Source organism: Malania oleifera, chromosome 11, assembly GCF_029873635.1.
Source record: "Malania oleifera isolate guangnan ecotype guangnan chromosome 11, ASM2987363v1, whole genome shotgun sequence".
NCBI classification, from domain to species: domain Eukaryota; kingdom Viridiplantae; phylum Streptophyta; class Magnoliopsida; order Santalales; family Ximeniaceae; genus Malania; species Malania oleifera.
In genome coordinates, this window is record NC_080427.1 from 15,684,030 (window position 1) to 15,704,080 (window position 20,051).

Sequence of the window (20,051 nt, forward strand, 5' to 3'; positions counted from 1 at the left end):
TTTCCAAAATACTCTTTTACTATTTAATTTTTTATTATTTTTCTTTTTTTATAAATTTAAAAAAAAAAAAAACCCTAAAGAAGGCACATATTGGGTGACATTGGCTAGAGTGGACTTCAACTTTTGATAATTTTTATTATTATTTTAGCATACTTCTTTATTTTAATTATAATCACTTTTGTTTTAATATAATATAATTTTGAAATTCATATTTTATTATTTTAATTCTTTTAGATTTTGATAATTTTATTGAAATTTCTTATTTGAATTTGGATCACTTTTTACCATTAATTTTTTTTACTAATATATCATATTACTTATTTAGTTAGATGACGCATGAATTGTTATATGTTTATATTACCTATTTAGTTAGATAACACATGAATTGTTCTACGGCTCCGCCCTCCTCTGCTTTGGCTCCCACTGCGTTACTCTTTTTTTAAAAATATATATATATTTTTTTTTTAGTGACTTAAATATTTTATGTGAATGTTTATTATTTTTTCTCGTTAAAAAATGCTATTATATCTTTTTAAAAATTTAAAATAAAAATATATATTAACATGTCCAATTTTTTAAAAATATTAAAATTAAAATTTTCATTATTTTAAATTCTGATAATTTTATTCTTTCAAATTTTGATTAGTTTAGCATATTTCTTTATTTAAATTATAATCACTTTTGTTTTAATATAATATAATTTTGAAATTAATATTTTAAACTTTAAATTTTAATTCTTTTAGATTTTGATAATTTTATTGAAATTTCTTATTTGAATTTGAATGACTTTTTACCACTTAATTTTTTTAAAATAATATATTGTATTACTTATTTAGTTAGATGACACATGAATTGTTACATTTTATTTTAAACTATAATTGAACTAAAAGAGTTGAGTGAGGGAACACAGCGCGCGGCCAATGGCGGTGTGGAGTCATGGCCAAGTGCATCTTCCCCATCATATAGAACCTTAAAGACTAAAGAATGAATCTTCCCCAAAGTTAGCAGAGTGTAGAGAGGGAGTCGTGGCTGACTGCGGCAATTGATACGAATACTGATTATTTTTTAATGAAAAAATGAAATAAAAAATGGAAGAAAACATATCACTTGATCCATCAAGATACTGTAGAATAAGAGAATACAAAAAAAAAAAAAAATAGAGAAGGGGAGAAGAGGATTTGGAGGAGAAGAAGAAGAACGTAAATTGAAAAAAGAAACTAAAACTCTACTTTTAGTGGGATTGTTGAAAGTCGGTTATTTGATTTTTTTTTTCCTTTTATGTCCTCAGTAGATAATTTATTTAGTAAATGAAATAAATATTTATAAAAGATTAATATGGGGATTTAGGAAAATGATCCCCCTTTATAATAATAGAATACAAAAAACAGAGTGAGAGAGAAGAGAATCTGGAGGAGAGATCGTAAACCAAAAAAAGAAACTAACCCTACTTTTAGTAGAATTGTTGGAGGTCAAGTATTTGATTTTTTACTTTTATGTCCTCGGTATATAATTTATTTAGTGAATGAAATACATATTTATAAAAGGTTAATATGAAGAATCCACTTTATAGTAGTATAGAAGTTCTCTATTATTTAAAAACAAATAATATAGATATAATAGTAAAATATGCACAACATATGTTTAATCTTTTCACGCACACAATCGGCCTCAAATTTGAGTAAAATATGAAGATTGTGTTAGGTAACTAATAGCCCATATAAAACATGTCAAAAAAGGTTATTATTTTTCATTTTCAATTTTCAAATATTTAAAAATAAAAACAAACTTTGCTTTTCACTTTTATAAATTCATACACAAAAGTTTACAAAACGTCTTTTCATTGTTTTCCAAATTTCTAATTTCTTATATATTTTTATTGAAAAAAAAAAAAGTGGGGTAATTTTTTTGAAACGTAAAAATAAAAATAATATTATTTTGCACACGTAAACAGAGCTTTTATTTTCAACCTTCTTAATACTAATATTTAAATTTTGAAAAATATGCTAATATTTTTTTACAATTATTTAAAAATTTTAAAAATATAGATAAAAATTGTTCAACATAAGTTAAACAGATGGATGATTTTACCTCAAATGCTTTCACTTTTAGTATTCCAAAATCCCTCTTTCAACTTCTTAAGAGCAGGGTCATGGTTGTGGAGGAATTTCCTTTTAATAGATGGACTCCTCTATATCTCTTACAAGACAAAATCTCTTCAAATTTCATTTGAGATTATTACTATCTACATATCTATGCTGACATCCTATCTCTTCACTTTTCCATCCATCCAAACAGAGACTTATTTCACCAGCAGCAACAAAGAAGACAAATTTCCTGTCAAGCAATTAAACCACAAAAATATATTCTAAAATTTGAATTCTGATTGCAGATGAATCATATACAGAGGAACATCCTGAGAATAGGCTTCTTGTCAACAAGGATGATTTTGAAATTACTAGCTATGCATAGTTGCCCCCATAAGCTATTCTGGCGCAAGTGCAGTTGTGAACAGTTCTTTAACAGCAGCAACATGAAGAGAACAAGAATACAATTTGATCCTCAACAAAAGCATCAGATAAAACTGGAGTTTATCTGAAACAATAGCCAGTATTGCCAGAGCAGCTGCGGCAACAAATCCGATACTCCAGAACATGGAGAAAATATAATTGTATAGATAATGACATGTATGGAATGTTACTAAGCACTATCATCCTTGCACGGGATACTGGTGCAGCGACAAACAGGTCTACCAGAAGCTTCCCAGCCATTAAAGCCACGTTCCAGTACCATAATGCTTTTTATTCCTGCATCTTCCTTCATTTCTGCAAGATAGTCTGCAAACCTACGTGCACAAGTTGGGCCACGAACCTGCAGAAGTTTCCAAAATGCAATTTCATTCTGAGAAGGCTTACAACAATTAACTAAATTCCTTCATATGTCCCTTTCTGCATGTTAAAGTATTAATCTATGACACCATTGTTCATTGAGAAAAATAAGAAAGAAATGGATTATCAGAACTTAAGAAACAAATTCCAATATATCAAGCAATAATGCAGGTTCCTGATGCAGCACGTCAAACTGCTATGTTAAGCTTCCAAACCCAATGCTACCATTGGAAGAAAGAGAGAAACAGAGTGAAAAGCAACGAAACTTTCATGAAGACATTGTTCCACCCAATCATCAGAGTTTTCTTACTCCCTCCCTAACAACTGAAACACAGAGACATGGATCCAATGACAGACCCAGAAATCATCCACCTGACAAAATAGGGTTCTTCCTTCTTCCCTGTTTGTCGGGCTCAATAAAAGTTTTTCAGTAAAAACATTTAATTAAAATGAATTTTTTCAAGATTCCATGAACTTCAGGGGACCAATGCCACCGCCCTTACATCCCCTAAGGTCTTAAATTTCAATTCAGACTAAAATTTTGAAGCTCCAAAAGTACATAAATTTCGATGAAATTTTCAATTTCAATTTCAATTTGAAAGAACAATGGAAATTAATAGAAAAGCATGAAATTCTTTCTATGAAACTTTAGAACTGATTAATAGACATAACAATGAAAGCTTTAGGACTAATATATTACAAATTAAATACATCAATGTTTTATATGAAGTGCAAAAGTTGTAATATAATGTGTATGAAACATATTCATAATATGTGTACTAAACATATTCATAATATAATGTGTATCAAACATATTAGGTAGGTTAATAAACATGAAATTTATAAATTAATTAAATATTATTTATTATACAAATAAAGATAATTCACAACAAATGGTTAAATAAAATTTTGTTGTAAGTTTAATTCTTTATGTGATTTCAAAAGCCCTTATAACAGTCTTTTGTTTCAATTAAAAAAAATAAAATAAATTAAAAGAGAAATTTCATTTTACATTTAAATCTAACATTTCAAATTATGAGGAAAGTTTATTCTATAGTTAAAATTTCGACAAATTTTGCTAATATTTCGAGATTTTGATAAATTTTGGATGATTCATTAAATTTCAACAAGAATTATGCAAGACGGATATTGACTGCTATTTCGATTTCGAGAGTGGCGTAAAGCAGAAATTTCGAAATTTCAATAATTTCATGGAAATTTAAGATCATTCCCCTATGGATCCACAACTGTGCAGGGACAGGGAGAGAGAGGGACCAAGAGTGTTCCAGACTCTACAACTTCATTTCACAAGATGAAAAACTTCAAAAAAGGATATAAAATTCAATATTAAATTAAAAGAGGCCACACGGATTCAAGACAAGGCAGTAAAATAAATAATTATGAAGGTGAGATTATGAATAAACATTTCACACCAGAAAATCAGGGAAAAGAAAATAAAGCAAATGTTTGAAGCGGATTGGTTTGTCAACAGTATCCAGAAAGTTAGTCAAAAATGAAGAAATGGTTGTGGTATGGTTTGTCAATAGTGAGGATGGAAATATAGGAGAAATAAATACCCTTTCTAGGAGCTTGGAGTTCACAACTTTGATTTGGATTTGGACAAAACAAAATACAAATTTGTATTGGTTCATCCAAATTCACACAAATCCAAATCAAAGGCCTAAATCTGAACTCCCTTCAAGCTTGGATTAGATTTGTGTGGATTTATATGGAAGTCGAAACATACTGCATTTTGTCCAAATCCACACAAATCCAAATCCAAGGTCCAAACTTCATGCTCCCAAACACACTGAATCTTCAAGACTGGAAAATAGAGCATGTGATGCCCTTACATTTAGGTTGTTGACACCCAACTTTGTCCAAGGTAAATCCAATCAAAATCTAGGAATTTCTCAATTAATTGGGCAAATAGTGTACAAGCAATGAGTTGAGAGCAATTAATAGAGGGTTCTCTCTCTCACTCTCTCTTTAGATTCTTTCTAGCACATTTTCAAATTTGGGCCAAGTTCAAGCCAAAATTGCGCACTTTTAAGGCTTAAATTCACCTTTGTTTGGAATAGGAGGATATCTCTAGTTCAATTAGGATTTATTATCGAGAATAGGGCGAGGATTTTGCCCAAACACCCTGATGTAGGACAAGTATTAGAATTCAGAGGGAGAGAGAGAATTTAGAGAATTAGGGGAGTGAATCAGTCAAAGAAGAAGAAGAAGCAGCAGCAGCAGGACAGAACAGAGAATTTAGAAACAGGGCAGGGGAAAGAGACAGAATTAGGGAGCAGAACAGAACAAAGATGGGGAAGGAAGAAGAAGAAGAAGAAGAAGGAAAGGAGAAGGAGAAGGAGAAGAAGAAGAAGAAGAAAGAAGTGAAAGAAGAGAGAGCCAGTGGGAAAGAGAAAGAGAGGGAAACTGCACAGCCATTCTGATTTCAAACAATAACTGTCCATGCAATACACGATCACAAAATATATACACAACCAATACTACAAGTAACACAAATAATCACAAAATAACCCCAACTAAAACATGTAATTGCAAAATAACCCCAAAGTACATCAAATACACGAAACAAACCTAAATTAACTAAACTACTGAGCTTCAAAGTTTTCCAAAACTAAAATTAAAAAAACCTAGCTACAATATGAACATCCAAAGTTCTCCATTGGTGGTTCTCCATTGAACTCCCCTTGTAGCTTTAACTCCATGTGTGGGAACAAAGTCAAACATGTTGGCAAATCAAGAGAAGGCATGAACTGCATTGCTCATCAATCACCATTGGTCAATATCAAGAAGATCCTCCAGCTGCAAGTACCAAAGAAGGCTGCAATGACCTCTCATAAAACAAGTCCTTCAAACAAGAAATCAATTTAATATCCAAATCTATTGGCAGCTAAAGCAAACATGCATTCAGTCCATATTCTAAGATGACAGGCAATGTTTCACTATATTTGGTTAAGGAAAATGTGCAGGGAGAAGATGAAAGGGATGGAGGCAGAAGTTTATTGGGTTGAGGAGGAATAATCTCAAGAGGATTTTCAACAATAGATTCCAAAACTAAAGAATTTTCAACAAACTCTACAGCAACTGATTGTTCCTCACTCTTCCGATCAGAAATGGAAAATTAAGGTAAAAAAGCAAGGTTATTGACAAACATATATGTCCAAGTACTTAGCAACTCATCTTAATGTTCATTGCAAGTCTCAACAACCAAGTTTGGTGACAAGTCACCATCCACCTCTGGCCTAAAGGCTCCAACAATATTTAAGGTCACTAACAACAAGTCAATGTCCTTATTTTGAGAAGATTCATGATTCATATCCACAAAAGAACAACAAAATTCTACACTAGTAATATACAAATCATTTTATGTAGTCATGATATTCAACTAGCAACAATTTGCATGGGCATAGTGATATTTGATTGTTTATCCTCAGCAATTTGAGTTTTCTCTTGAACATCTTGGGAGGATCTAGGAATATCTCATGACCACAGAAATTGATCAAGGCTCAAGAAATTCTTTTGGGGAGTGATGTTAGGAGTTAGTAGCTGGAGATTTTACTAGCTTCCAAAGCCATATGGTAAGCCTCAAATAGACTAGTGGGGCATTTTTAAACAATCATATACCTTCTGATTTCATCCCTTAACCTTTCTTGAACAAAATTACCATTCTAGGTTCCTTACTAAGAGCACAGGATAAATGAGGTCTCTAAATTTAAGGTAATAATCAGTGACACTAGAAGAAAGTTGCCCAAGACTACACAGTTGGTCCAGTAATTGCTCCCTATAAGAATGAGGGGCATACTTTTCTCTTAGGATATGTTTCATTTCAAACCATGTGGTGACAGGTGATTCTCCAAGACAATTTTTGTCCCTTTCAACTTTTCCCCAATATTGATTTGCTAAACCAAGAAATCTTGTTTTAGCTAAGTACATACTTAGGTGGTCAAACAGTCGATGCCAATTAAAATAATTGTCCATGTTAAACTCAATCTGAATGCTGGCAGGCCTTCAAGACTCTGAAATTTGCTCTGACAGCCCAAGATTAAGCTGAATTTGCTCTTCAAATATTTCACTTCAATTTCTCACAAATGCTCCAAGAGAACTCCATGTATAAATTTGGAAAAGGGTGCTGCCACACTAAATTAATTCTCCAAAAATATGTATTAAACAATTGAAGATGAGCTCTTCAAAACAACACCAAAAATCTCATGTAGGAAACCAATTTAATGCAGTATATATCAAAACACAGCAGCTGGGCCTCAATCTGAATGCTGGCAGACCTTCAAGACTCTGAAATTTGCTGACAGTCCAAGATTATGCAGAACTAATCCTTAGACATGTGAACGAAACTTGATAATTCAGTTTTCAACCAAAAAGCTATGCCATGAGAAAATCCAAAATATCGTGGCTGAACGCAATTTCTCACAATTCTGGAAAATACAGAATGAATGCAGTAACTCCATCACGCGTGTGGCCAGCACATGGGGCACGTGGGCCGCCAACAGGGCTCGTTCTGAAATGAAATTCTGGCTGGAAGCAGATTGAGGGCTGGGGTGTTGAATGGCAGTGGTGGTGTGTCATGTAAACACTGTCAGATCAGGGATTTCAGAGGGGCATCAGCTGGAGAACATTTAGGCGGTGCATGGGGCCACCCCCACATCAGGAGGAGGTGAAATTGGAGGGGATGTGTTTTCAGAGGGTTCTGATTCTGATGATGAAGGGGGTATTGTAAAATGCTTCAGTTTCTGAACTTTGACCAGCTCCATGGTGATCAGGGTTTGCTCTGATGCCAAAGAAGAAATTCTGGCTGGAGGCGGATTGATGGCTGGGGAGTTGAATGGCAGTGGTGGTGTGTCAAGTAAACACTGTCAGATCAGGGATTTCAGAGGGACATCAGCTGGAGAACGTTCAGCCGGTGCATGGGGCCACCCCCCTCATCAGGAGGACGTGAAATTGGGAGAAGAAGAAAAAGAAGAGAGCCCGCAGGAAAGAGAGAGAGAGGGAAACTGCACAAAAATACTGATTTCAAATGGTAACTGTCCATAAAATACATGATTACAATACATATTACACCCAATACTACAAACTATTAGAAATAATTATGAAATAACCCCAACAAAAAACTTGTAATTAAAAAATAACCCCAAAGTACATAAAATACACAAAAAAAACCTAGATTAACTAAACTCCTAAACTAAACAAAGTTTTCCCAAACTAAAATGAAAAAACCTATCTACAATATAAACATTTAAAGTTCTCCATTGGTGGTACTCCATCACACCCTTTTGGATGAGGAAGGAAGCTCCTTACATCCTTAGAGGGATTTTTGGAAAAGTGGGCTATTAGGCAAAACCCTAGCTCCTAGACTCTATAAAAAGAGGCTTGGGGCTCTTTAAAGGGGGATTCATGTTCAAAACCTAGAAGGATCACAAGGGGGAGCTGGAGAGGGATCACACAGTGAAAAACAGGGGATTACACCTTGGGGCAAAGGAAGGAGTCATGAGAAGAGGAGGCAACAAGGAGTCCTGAAGGAGGCACAAGTTCTTGGAGACTGACTACATCCTTTTTGGAGAGGAGGTTCTTGGAAAATTAGCTTTTGGCACTTGGGGAGCCTATGTTAGGGAATTTTCTCTCTTCTTCAATGGACGCATAGATAAAAGCAGGAACAATCTTGCAAATACAGTCTTTCCCCCATTCTTACCTTCTTTTGCTTTGTTCTTCAACATGATACTTACTTTACTTGGGGAATACGCATGACCCCATGTTGTCTTTTCTTCGGTATGATTCATGTTTGGACTGGCATAAATTATGAATGATCCACTTTCTTTGCTTCATGTGTTTCTTGGTTCGGATTTGTTAAAATGCTTTTTTAAGGACTATGGTTGGTTTATTTCCTTGTTTGGGGTATTTCATACGTTTTGCAAGTTAAATTTGGGGGAAAAAAAGTGTTTTAGAGAAAAAGACATGATTGGTTTATTTCCTTGTTTGGGGTATTTTATACGTTTTGCAGGTTAAATTTGGGAAAAAAAATAAGTGTTTTAGAGAGAATGTTTCGTGTTAGGGTTTTGAAAAAGGGAGACAAACTCAACTCAATTAAACTTCTTTCATTTCTTTTTCTTTATTTATTAATTTATAATTTTTTAAAAAGAGGGAAAGAAAAAAAAATATTTTCTATTACAATAATTATTATTTATCATTGTTTTAAAAAATAAATCTTTTCTATTATATTATTATTTATCATTGTTTCTGTGCCTTGATTTATAATTAAAAATTAAAAAATTCAAAATTAAATAAAATTCCTAAGAAGGAATTCTATAGTTGATTTATAGGTTCTAGGTTTCCTTTCGTGTGCTTTCATAGATTAGGGTTTTCTATTTTCCCAAAAAAAAAAGAAATTTAAAAAAAAAAAAAAACCCAAGAAGGAAAGGTTTCCTTCTGCACATAAAGTATTGATTTTTCTATGTTTTCTTTCTTACTTTAGGAAGACTAGAATGTCTCTTTTTTTTTTTTTTTTTTTTTTTTTTGGGTAAACGTTAAGCTTCATATAATCCAAATGGTCAGAAGATTAGAATCTTGTGACTTAGGAAAGTTGTATTTCGACTTTATGTGGCTGCCTTTTTTAGATTAGCATAACTAGACATAGGGTCTTAGTTTCCTTATTCTAATAGTTGCTGCATGTAAGGTTTCCTTTCATATGGTTGTAACTTGTAAGTTACAATTTTTGCATTGTTCATTTAAATTGTTTTTTATTGTGGCATGTTGGGGTTGCCCTTGCTTCATTAATTGATAGCTCTTCATTATTCCACACATTCTCCTACCATTGTAATTTCATGTTTAACCTTGAAAAACCCCTAATCTAATTTATCCGAAGATGGAACTTGAAAGTAGTATAATAATGTCCTTTTGAGATTCTTGAAGTGAGGGAAGCCCTATGTACTAGACTAGGATACCAGCTGGTCATAGGGTGGATCAATTTTTAATGAAAAGTAACCTAAAATCAAAAATGAAAAATTAAAGGCCATTCATGGTTTGTATTTGAAAATTTCAAAATTATCATAGTACGTTCATGGAACAGGTGTGTAAGGAGCATTAACACCTTCCCTTCCCATAAGCATACTCTTGAACACAGACTTTGACTATTGAATCCTTAGACCTAGGTGTAGTTAGAAGACCAATTAATTGGTAATAATTAATTAGGTGATCAAACCACACCTAGGATAAGATAGGCTAGTGTTGGCTCTGTTTATTTATATTTTGACCCATATCTCATCCATATATGATATTTCTCATCTCAAGTTCACCATTCTAGTTAAAACGGTTCGGAGAAAGACCCCAATCGGTGATGACCCTCTAGCACGTTGCTATCGACATGGATGGTAAACTCAAGATGAGAAATATCGTTTGGGGATGAGGTATAGATAAAAAATACATACCAATGGAGTCACCAAGTTGTCACAACATGGCAGGAGGCCATCGCCTACTGGGTGAATCTCCAAATCGCTTTGAATCGGATGGTTGTATAGGGATGAGATATGGGTCATACAATTAGATCAGCTAATTGATTACTACCGCTTAATTGGTCTTCTAACTACGCCTAGGGCTAGGAAACCCATTGTCAATGTCTGCATCACTAGAGCTACATTTGAAAGTATAGTTATGCAAGGAGAAGGCATTAGTGCCCTCAAACAAGTTCCACAAATGGCACCATAATAACTTTGGGATTTTCAAAAACAAAATTATGTATGGCCTTTAATTTTTCACTTTTGTTTTCAGGTCATCTTCCATTAAATATTAGTCCAACCTATCACCATCTAGTATCTTGGACAATTACAGAGGGCTTCCCTCACCTCAAGAATCCCGAAAGGACATTATCACGCTACTTTCGAGTTTCGTCTTCAGTTTGATTGTATTAGGGTTCTTTCAAGGTTAAACATGTTACAATCATACGAGAATGCATGAAATAATGAAGAGCTATCTATTAATGAAGTAAGGGCAACCAAACATGCCATAATTAAAAAATAACTTCTGTAAGTGATGCAAAAAACATTGTTACTTTACTCACAGCCATTGAAAAAAAAACCTTTCTTGCAATAATTTGCTAAAATAAGGAAATTGAGAACATATGTCTAGTTGCCTAATCCAAAAGAGGCTGTCAAAAAGTCAAAATACAAAAAGATAAAAATGGGTTTTGAATCTTTAGAAAATCTATATATTTAGAATATATTCAGAATGTATGTCTAGTTACCTAATCTAAAAGAGGCTACCAAAAAGTCAAAATTCAACTTTCCTAAATGATAAGATTCTAATCTTCCTAAAATAAGAAAGAAAGGAAAAGATAACATAATCAATGCTTTGTGTACAAAAGAAAACCTTTCCTTCTATGTTATTTATTTTTAAATTTCACTTATTTTTGGCCAAATAGAAACCCTCATCTATGAAAGAAACACATAAAGAAACCCTAAAACCTATAAATCAACCAGAGAATTCTTTTTTACGAATTTTCTTCAATTTTTGAATTTTTGAATTTTTAATGAAAAAAATTAAAGCACAAAAAACAACAACAACATTAGTAATATTAATAATAATAGAAAGAAATTTTTGTTATTGTTTTTTGGAAATTTTTTCCTTTTTTTGTCTTTTTCAGAAAATTATAAATTAATAAACAAAAATAAATAAATTTAAAACAATTTAAACCAAGTAAGGTTTGCACCTCTCTTCTGAAAGACCTAATATGAGTCACTCTCTAAACACTCTTCTTTTCCCAAATTTAACACGCAAAATTTATAAAATTCCCAAACAAGAAAATAAGCCAACCCATAATCCTTAAAAAGTGCTATTAACAAATCCGGACCAAGAAAACATGAAGCCAAGAAAGTAAATCATTCATAGTTTATGCCAATCCAAACAAGAATCAAACTAAGGGAAAAACAAGACAGCATACATATTCTTGAAATAAAGCATGATCATGTTAAAAAACGAAACAAAAGAAGATAGGAAAAGGGGAAAAGACCAAACCTTGCAAGATTAGCCCTCCCTTAATCTATGCTTCCATGGAAGAAGAAAGAAAAGCCCCTAAAATATGCTCCTTCAAGGCTCCTTGTAACTCCTCTTCTCAACTCCTTCCTTTTTCCCAAGGTGCAACCCCCTCGTTTTACATGTGTGATCCCTCTCTTCCACTCCTTTTTGACCCACTAGGTTTTGAACATGAATCCCTCTTTAGAGAGCCCCAAGTCTAACTTTTATATAGTCTATGAGCTAGGGTTTTGCCTTAATAGCCCCCTTTCTCAAAAAAAAGCCCAATAGGATGCACTTCCTCCCTCATCCAAAAAGGGTGTCCAGGCACAACCTTCACCCTATTCTTAAGAAAAGGAAAAAAAAAATCCCTAATCAGGCTAGGGGATACCCTCCTATTCTTAATAAAAAGGTGGACAAATCCTTAAAATTGCGCAATTAAGGCTAGAACTTAACCCAAACTCGAAATGTGCTTGTGAGAATGTAAGAAAGACAAAGGGCCCTAAATTAATTACCCACAATTCATTGTTTGTCCATTATTTGCCCAATTAATTGAGAAATTCCCATATTTTGACTAAATTGACCCACACAAAATTAGGCATCATCATAAGTCAGAATTTTTTTTTAAAGAAAAATAAAATATTTAAAATTTTGACTAACAATCTCAATATCAAACAATATATGACATATGCAAGAACAATAAGCGAGTAACTAAGCCTAATGGTAGGCATCAAAACACAAGCAAGGGAATTCAATTCAGCTTCACGAAAGTGAGATCAATAATGGACAACTTTTTTTTAAGCTAAATGACCAATGTTTGTTAATTTACACAATAAGATTCATCATCCTCATAAAACTCCAGTTTTGCTCGTTCAGTATGATCTACTAATGCAAACTTTTGAACATGCTAGTAGTTTCAAATTTTCAAGAACACCCAATTCAAAGAAAAATAGGAAGGACCCACTTGCTAAGCCACATTACAAGATAAAAAAAGACGATTTGTTTTCTTCATCCCATGCAGCACTAAAAAAATGCACCACCCAGTGCACAAGGCTCCCATGCCATTGGGGATCTGGGCAGGCCACGATGTTCGCAGTCTGACCCCCATGATTGGGGAGACTATTTCTGCAATTTAAATCTCTGATTTTCAAGTTTGCATTTAAAACACTTATACATGCAGCACTCATTTGGAAAATTAACTCTTCTCACCACATTATCAATAGCAGAACTGTTTATCTATATTGTGGCGCAGGCAAAAAGAAATAAACAAAAGGTCAACCAGTATGCAACAAGCAAACATCATAAAAAGTCCCTCCAAAAAACCAACATCACAACCCAACCCTATATACCATTTTCTTTCTATTTATTACAAATAAGTTGAATACAAAATTCTAACCCTCAAGAAACACAGCAATTGTGTTATAAACAGAAGTTACATCAGTTCAAGCATCAGATGTTTTTTTTTTTATAACAAAGGAAGATTTCATTAACAGATAAAGAATTTACAAGAGGCAGAATGAGACACCTCCCAAGAAAAACTGAGACAATCCAGAAATAAACAAATAAGAAGAAATCAAGTCAAAGCATTCCTCCAATCTCTTTGAAACTCCTAAAAGCTTGCTCATCTAAAAAATCCATATCCCAGATGCCAAGTACTGAATTTTTTCCCAAACAAGCATCCAGTTTAATTTTTTCCCCAGAAAATGTCCATGCCTTACACTCCATCCATATTCCCCATAAAACAGCAAAAATAAAAAATAAAAACCCCCACACTTCCATAAAACTACCCTTTCCTTCTTTCTGCCAAAGCCTACGAATGAGAGCTAACAAGTCTTCCACAAAGGACATACCCAGCTCTCCCAAAATACCAAAAAGCATATTCCAAATTGTCCAAGCAAATTCACATTGAAAAAGAAGATGAAAAGCTGTCTCAAAGTTCTTGTAATAGAGCACACATACATCAGGAGGCAGAGCCTTCAAAGGTATCCTAATTTGCAGCAAGTTATTAGTATTTATCTTATCAAGCACAACCAACCAAGTGAAAGTCTTTATTTTTGGGGGAACCTGCGCCTTCCATATGGTAGAATAGAGCAAGAAAGAAGAGTTGGAACAGATCAAAAAATTCAAAAAAAAAAAATTTACTAGAACACTCCTGATTGATCTAAAGAACAAGACTGAACATCCCTCTCAAAAGAAATGTTACTCCCATTCAATAAAGATAACAAAGATGACAATTCCACCATCTCCCTATAGTTAAGAGGTCTCCTGAAGTAGAGATTCCAGGAAATCAAAGGATTGCTCAAGTCACCAACAAAGACAGATATGGCTCTATTTTGCTCAGAACTCAAATGATAGAGACAAGGGAACGAAGGAGAAAATGGTGCATTTACCAGCCAAGGGACTTCCAAAAACAAATATGGGAACCCCTTCCCACCACAAGTTTAGTGTTAGGGGTGAATGAAGGATAAATCTGAGAAATGGACCTCCATGGGCTCCCCAAAGAACATCTTGAATTAACATTGTATCCCACCCATTCTCATCCATTCCAAACTTACTTCTTATTACTTTATGCCAAAGGGACAATTCTTCTAGAGGGAAGCACCATAGCCATTTAGCTAAAAGCCTAAAAGAGCTAAAGGCAGAGTTTGAGACCATGTCACTCCAGCAGAGTGTAGCACTTGTATTTTGTTCAGTTGTTCGTTGTATTCTGCGTTTTAAAAGTCAGCCCGGAAGAGTAGTTATTTAATAATTGTAGTTAGTTGAGGTTGGTATGGTGTTAATTGTAAGTTTATCATTTTGTAATCTTTTTTTTTTTTTTTTTTTTATGGACTACGCACCGGGTATCCACGCGTCCGTTTTACGGTCCATGTGACTAATCCTGCGCCCCTTGAAGTTGACTCCACAACTCCAAAGGGAGGGTAAATTCAGGAGTACAAGGGCGGAAACGAGCCCGAGAGGGTTTGAACACCTGACCTCGTGAAAGGCACTCCCACAGCCCGCACTACCACCTGAACCACACCCTGGGGGTTAATCACTTTGTAATCTTGCACTTACAAATAGAGGACGGTAGGAGACGATTTGGACCATTCAAGTAACAATTAAATCAAGATATAGTGTCTCTCTATTTTCTTAATTTCTCTCTCTTCTTCTTCCTCTTCTTACCTTGATTCACTAGTTATGATCCAACTAACTAAATTAGACCCTAACAAACTGTACGAGAACAGCATGTGATCGGGGCAGCAGTAATGATTGTGGAAGGCATAGTATAAAATGCTAAAAAGGGACTTGTTAACAATCAAGGAGATAGTGGAATAAGTTCTTCATTTTCCACCCCTCCAGCCACCCACCGAGTACTAACCCTCTCAATCACAGGATCCAAGAAAGCCATTAAATTAGGGCTGCCTCCAAGAGGGAGACTAAGATAGGAGAGGATCCACTCCAAAGCAGCACAACCCTAGGGCTTTAAACCCCTCTAAATTCCTACCACCCACGCTAATGCCAACCACCCCACTCTGGGACAAGTTGATCTTCTTCCAAAGTGTGTTTTTGAAAACTTTCAACAAAATAATGGCCTTTCAGAATATCACTGCATTGTCCTAGGCAAAGCGGAGCAAAGATGTAACGCCTCCGCCTCTGCCTTGCCATCTGATAAACCCCTAATCACCCCAAGCCCTAAGCATGTATATATTGTGCTCTGGTGGGTCCATTCAACCAACATTAGAGGGAGTTAAGGTTATAAATCAACAAAAACCTGCTCAACCATGACATGGAATCAATGCTTCTACAAATTTTTTTTAAAGATCACAGAATTCCTAAAGAATATCATATATATCTACTCAAAAAACTGGAGTAGTTTACAATAGTTATGGGACTCGTAAGAAACTCCAAGACATTACCAGTTTTTCAATGTGTAGGAAAAGAATGCAATACCATTTTTTTCATCTCTTCCAAGCTTCAAACAGTTGCTACACCAGAGTATCTGCCCTCTACTTCGAAGCTCTCACATCCATTCTCGGGGATAGGGGTGAATGGGGAGGCAATGTTGTGAACCACAAATACTACAGATAGATTAGATCAGGATGTTTGATGTTAAAGGCAAAGTTATGTAGCATGAAGCAGGGAAAAAAGGAAGGTAAAAGAAATAGAGGAAGACCAAAAGAAGAAAAAGGATATTGGAAGTAGGAAGGAGAGAGGAGGAAGAAGAAGATACCGATGGTGTTTTTTTTTTTTTTGGGGGGGGGGGGGGGGGGGGGGCCTAGGAAGGACATCAACCTCTCAAATTTCAAATTCAGAAACTGGGTTTACATGATTTCACCAGACTAATTTATAGAGAAGACTAAAATACACGAAAATTACAAATAAACCTCAAAGATGCATTTATTTACAAACCCCAAAATACACATAAGCCTAATTACTAATTTGAAATTTTGAACTGAACAAATTTGGGTTTAGAACCGAACAATCCTCCCTATTCCTTAAAATAAGCCTCCAAATTGGGTCAAGATAAACCATCCAATAACCCGCTTCCGAAGCTACATCAATTCCCTCCTTCTCCATCAAGTTGCGAAAAGACCCAACAAGTCCACCAAGAATAGAACCACCACGCGTCATGAGAAAGGAAGTGACAGTGCTTCAATTTGGTTAGTTGAAGAGTTCTAGATGGCATCAATTAATATGTCTTCTTGTCGATGGAAAAGGCATATGAATTCATAAACATCATGCTTAACCCTCATATCAAATAACAATGGACGTCCCAAAACAACGTCGCAGATCTTGAGAAAGGAAATCACAATGCGCAAAATCCATAATCGAATCAATTTTGAGGAAGAGCATCACACCACACAACATCCATAACCAATCTCTCACATTGCCATCTTCATCTAAGACACTTTGGACTTCTATCTCAGCTTGAATTACCTAGATGGCATCATCTTCTTCTTTTTTTCAGTTGCCATTACCTAGTAAGAGTAAGGACATTATGAAGTTGAATTCCCAAAACACCTGAGTAATGCAATTGTACATGGGCCCACATATCTAGAGAAGAATGTAGGAAGCATAGCAGGGCCCTGCGTGCTTTAGCCACTCTCCTTCTATCCTGCGGGCCTGTGATATCACAAACCTGTGACCCTTAGCTTTCTCCAAAGCCTCAACACTTGAAAGTTGAAACACCTAATAATAGTTTAACCTTAGAAGTTGTTCCAAATTGCTCTAGACTCATCCAAGGGGTAGTTTGAACACCTTTACCCAACTGCTGAATTGACTTTTCAGGCACAACTCCACTAGTAGTCTTCTTTAACTAATGGGGCGATTTAGCCCTCAAAAGGTTGTGCTAAATATCCACTCTTATCTAAATGGCAACCTATATTGCATCCAACGATAATAAGAAGACACGGAACAAGCTTGGAGGCAATAGTTAGCTTCAATCCTTTCACAAACAAAGCAATCATCACATCCCCTTTTCCACTCTTTGTAAGCATGAGTAGCCAAATGATAGATCTTACTAGTGTAATAAGCCACCATCTTGTCTTCCTGCGTCAAGTCAAAAAGTTGGAGATGAACACATAGCTGATAGTTGAGAGACACAAATTGTTTGTGCATGGCTTGCTTCATCTTATGCAATCTTCTTATCTCATCAAGTCTTCACCTTTAAAGATCTACAACTGTTCAAGCTACCAAATTAAAATAATTCTCATTAATTTGATTTTATCAAATATACTTTCAAGCTTCATTCATGTCATACCATAAAAAATAGTTCTCCAAAGAAATACACACACTCATCAAATTCATTAGGAGGTTCATTGCCATTAAATCTGAAACTCCCATTGGTTCTTCACACAATTCAAAAGTGTGGGGACCAACAACACTTGAAACACTATCCTTTTTCATAGGAGAATCTATTGTCCTCTTAGCCAAGATTCCAACTTGAGTTTTAAGCATTAGGGGCGAGCTTGTTGATGTTGTTAATAGTGGTGCTATGTCAATTAAAAACCAAGAGATTGGATATTCTGAAGGGCAATGGCTGGAGATTCTATTGCCAGCATGTATGCCACATGCATGGTTGGGCAGCAATGAAATTTTGGAGATGTATCAGTCGGCATTGTCTATTTCCAGTGGAAGTGTATTGCAGTCGATGGCTATAATGGTAAGGGCAAATTATTGTTGTTTCTGGTTCGAGTTTTGGCTATGGGGACGATTCTTTGATGGAGATAGCTATATTATGAGCAATCAAGGTTTTGCTCTCCAGCATGATGTAGCATAAAGGATGGAAAAAAGGTGTAAAGAAATGGAAAGAAGAAGGGTAGGAGACCAACACGTCCTAGATTAAAATACAAGAAAATTATAAATAAACTCTTAAGGCAGATTTATTTAAAAACCCGACATACACATAGACCTAATAGTCTAATTTAAACTAAACATATTTGAGTTTAGAACCCAACAATCCTTTGATCCTATTCTTTAAAATAGTCCTCCAGATTGATTCACAATAATCCATCCATTAAGCCGCTTCATATCGTCACAGAGGCTAGGAGCCTATGACTATGCAACCCTAACTGAGTGCGGCACTTGCATTCTGTTCAGTTGTTAGTTGGATTCTATGTCTCAAATGCCGTTTAGGGAAGTTGGTTCAGTTAGTGGCTGTAGTTAATTGATTTTGTTAGGGTGCTTATTAATTAGTTTGTAATCTAGGATTTGTGAATAGGGTAAGGTAAGAGACGGTTTGCAAGGTTAAAGTAACAACTAAATCAGTATTCATTGTCTCTCAGTTTTCTTACCTCCTACTCCTCCTCCTCTCAATTCACTAGTCATGATCTAATCAACTGCATCAGATCACAATAAATTGTGATGGTAACAAATAACATGACGCAAATACAAGTGACATAACTTCATCTCCAAAGGAAACAAGCTTATGGAGTTGCATTTACATCATGAAAACCCAGGCTAATTGGAAAAAGACACTTTAGTAACAAAATGCAGTTCAATCACTAGTTGTAATGTCACATGGTTATCAATCCCTAAGAAATTAATATGATAAAGGCAATTGAAGATTTGAAAGCAAATACACAATCAACACTTCCCAAAATAAACATGCTTCTCTTGTTACCAAGCAAAACTCTGCCAAAAATCCCAGTGCTTTGAATATATTAACAATTAATACTGTGATAATATTGAAAAAAAAAATGATCCTTTCATTGTTCTTACCAGACCATTTGATTCAATATATTTTTTTCCATTTCAGTTACAATAATTCACCACTTAAATACGAAAAAAAAGCACAAATGAAACTAAAAAGACACAGACCCAACAAAAGTGATAATCAGGCGAAGAAACCCAAAAGACCCACATAATGATTCAAGATAAGCGAAGAAAGAGGTGAAGGAAGAAACAGCGAGAGACCTGGCTCAGGGCGCAATGGAAGATGAGGGTATCTTTGTTTTTGACGGCTTGAATGAGATTGGGGATCTTCTCGGAGAAAGTATCGCTCGCAAAATGCAGTGACCCTCCAATATGCCCATCGTAACTCCTCTCATCATCCCTACAATCCCATCAGTGAACACTTCAACATTGCCCCCAAAATCAGTCTGTATATGCGTATGTACATATAACAGCCAAAGGGGGAGAGAGAGAGAGAGAGAGAAAGAGTTCACCTGACATCCACAATAGCAATATTGGTCCGGCGTCTGAGAGAGAGAAGCTGAGAGCCAGTTACGTAAGAGATACTCCGAGCCATACCTCGCTGTCTTCCTCAGTTTCTTCTCCCTTCGGTTCTGGTTCTCAGAAGTATGAAGTACTCGGAAGTCGGAGTTCGTTATGTCTGTATCCAAACACCGTGTGAAGTACCGATTCGATTGGGAATGCAGGATTTCTGTTTTTTTTTTTTTTTTTTTCTTTTAAAAAAAAATTAATTAGGCCATTTATAACTTTAAAAATATTGTATATGATATGCCCATAATAAATCACGCTAATAAGGGCAGGTCAACGCCTGTCTCATACTTTCTCCAAGTCTGACTTTCTGACGAGTGATTAGCTCCGACCTAATAAAGAGAAGGAGAGATTCACGCCGACGCCCTTAAAAACAGAGTAATAGGCGCACGCACTTATGGCCGAAGAGCGATTCACGCCCCCACGCAATAAATC

At 35.1% G+C, this 20,051-nt stretch overlaps 1 protein-coding gene across 1 annotated transcript; it reads right to left on the bottom strand.

The window, feature by feature from the left end:
- Positions 1 to 2,335: 2,335 nt before the first annotated feature.
- Positions 2,336 to 19,777, bottom strand: LOC131143507 (dual specificity phosphatase Cdc25). The gene is made up of 3 exons (XM_058091863.1): positions 19,562 to 19,777; positions 19,311 to 19,449; positions 2,336 to 2,868 (listed from the first exon to the last, which is right to left on the bottom strand). Exons 1-3 carry the CDS (start codon positions 19,642 to 19,644, stop codon positions 2,698 to 2,700), a joined length of 393 nt encoding a protein of 130 aa, XP_057947846.1. The 5' UTR covers positions 19,645 to 19,777; the 3' UTR covers positions 2,336 to 2,697.
- Positions 19,778 to 20,051: the final 274 nt, after the last annotated feature.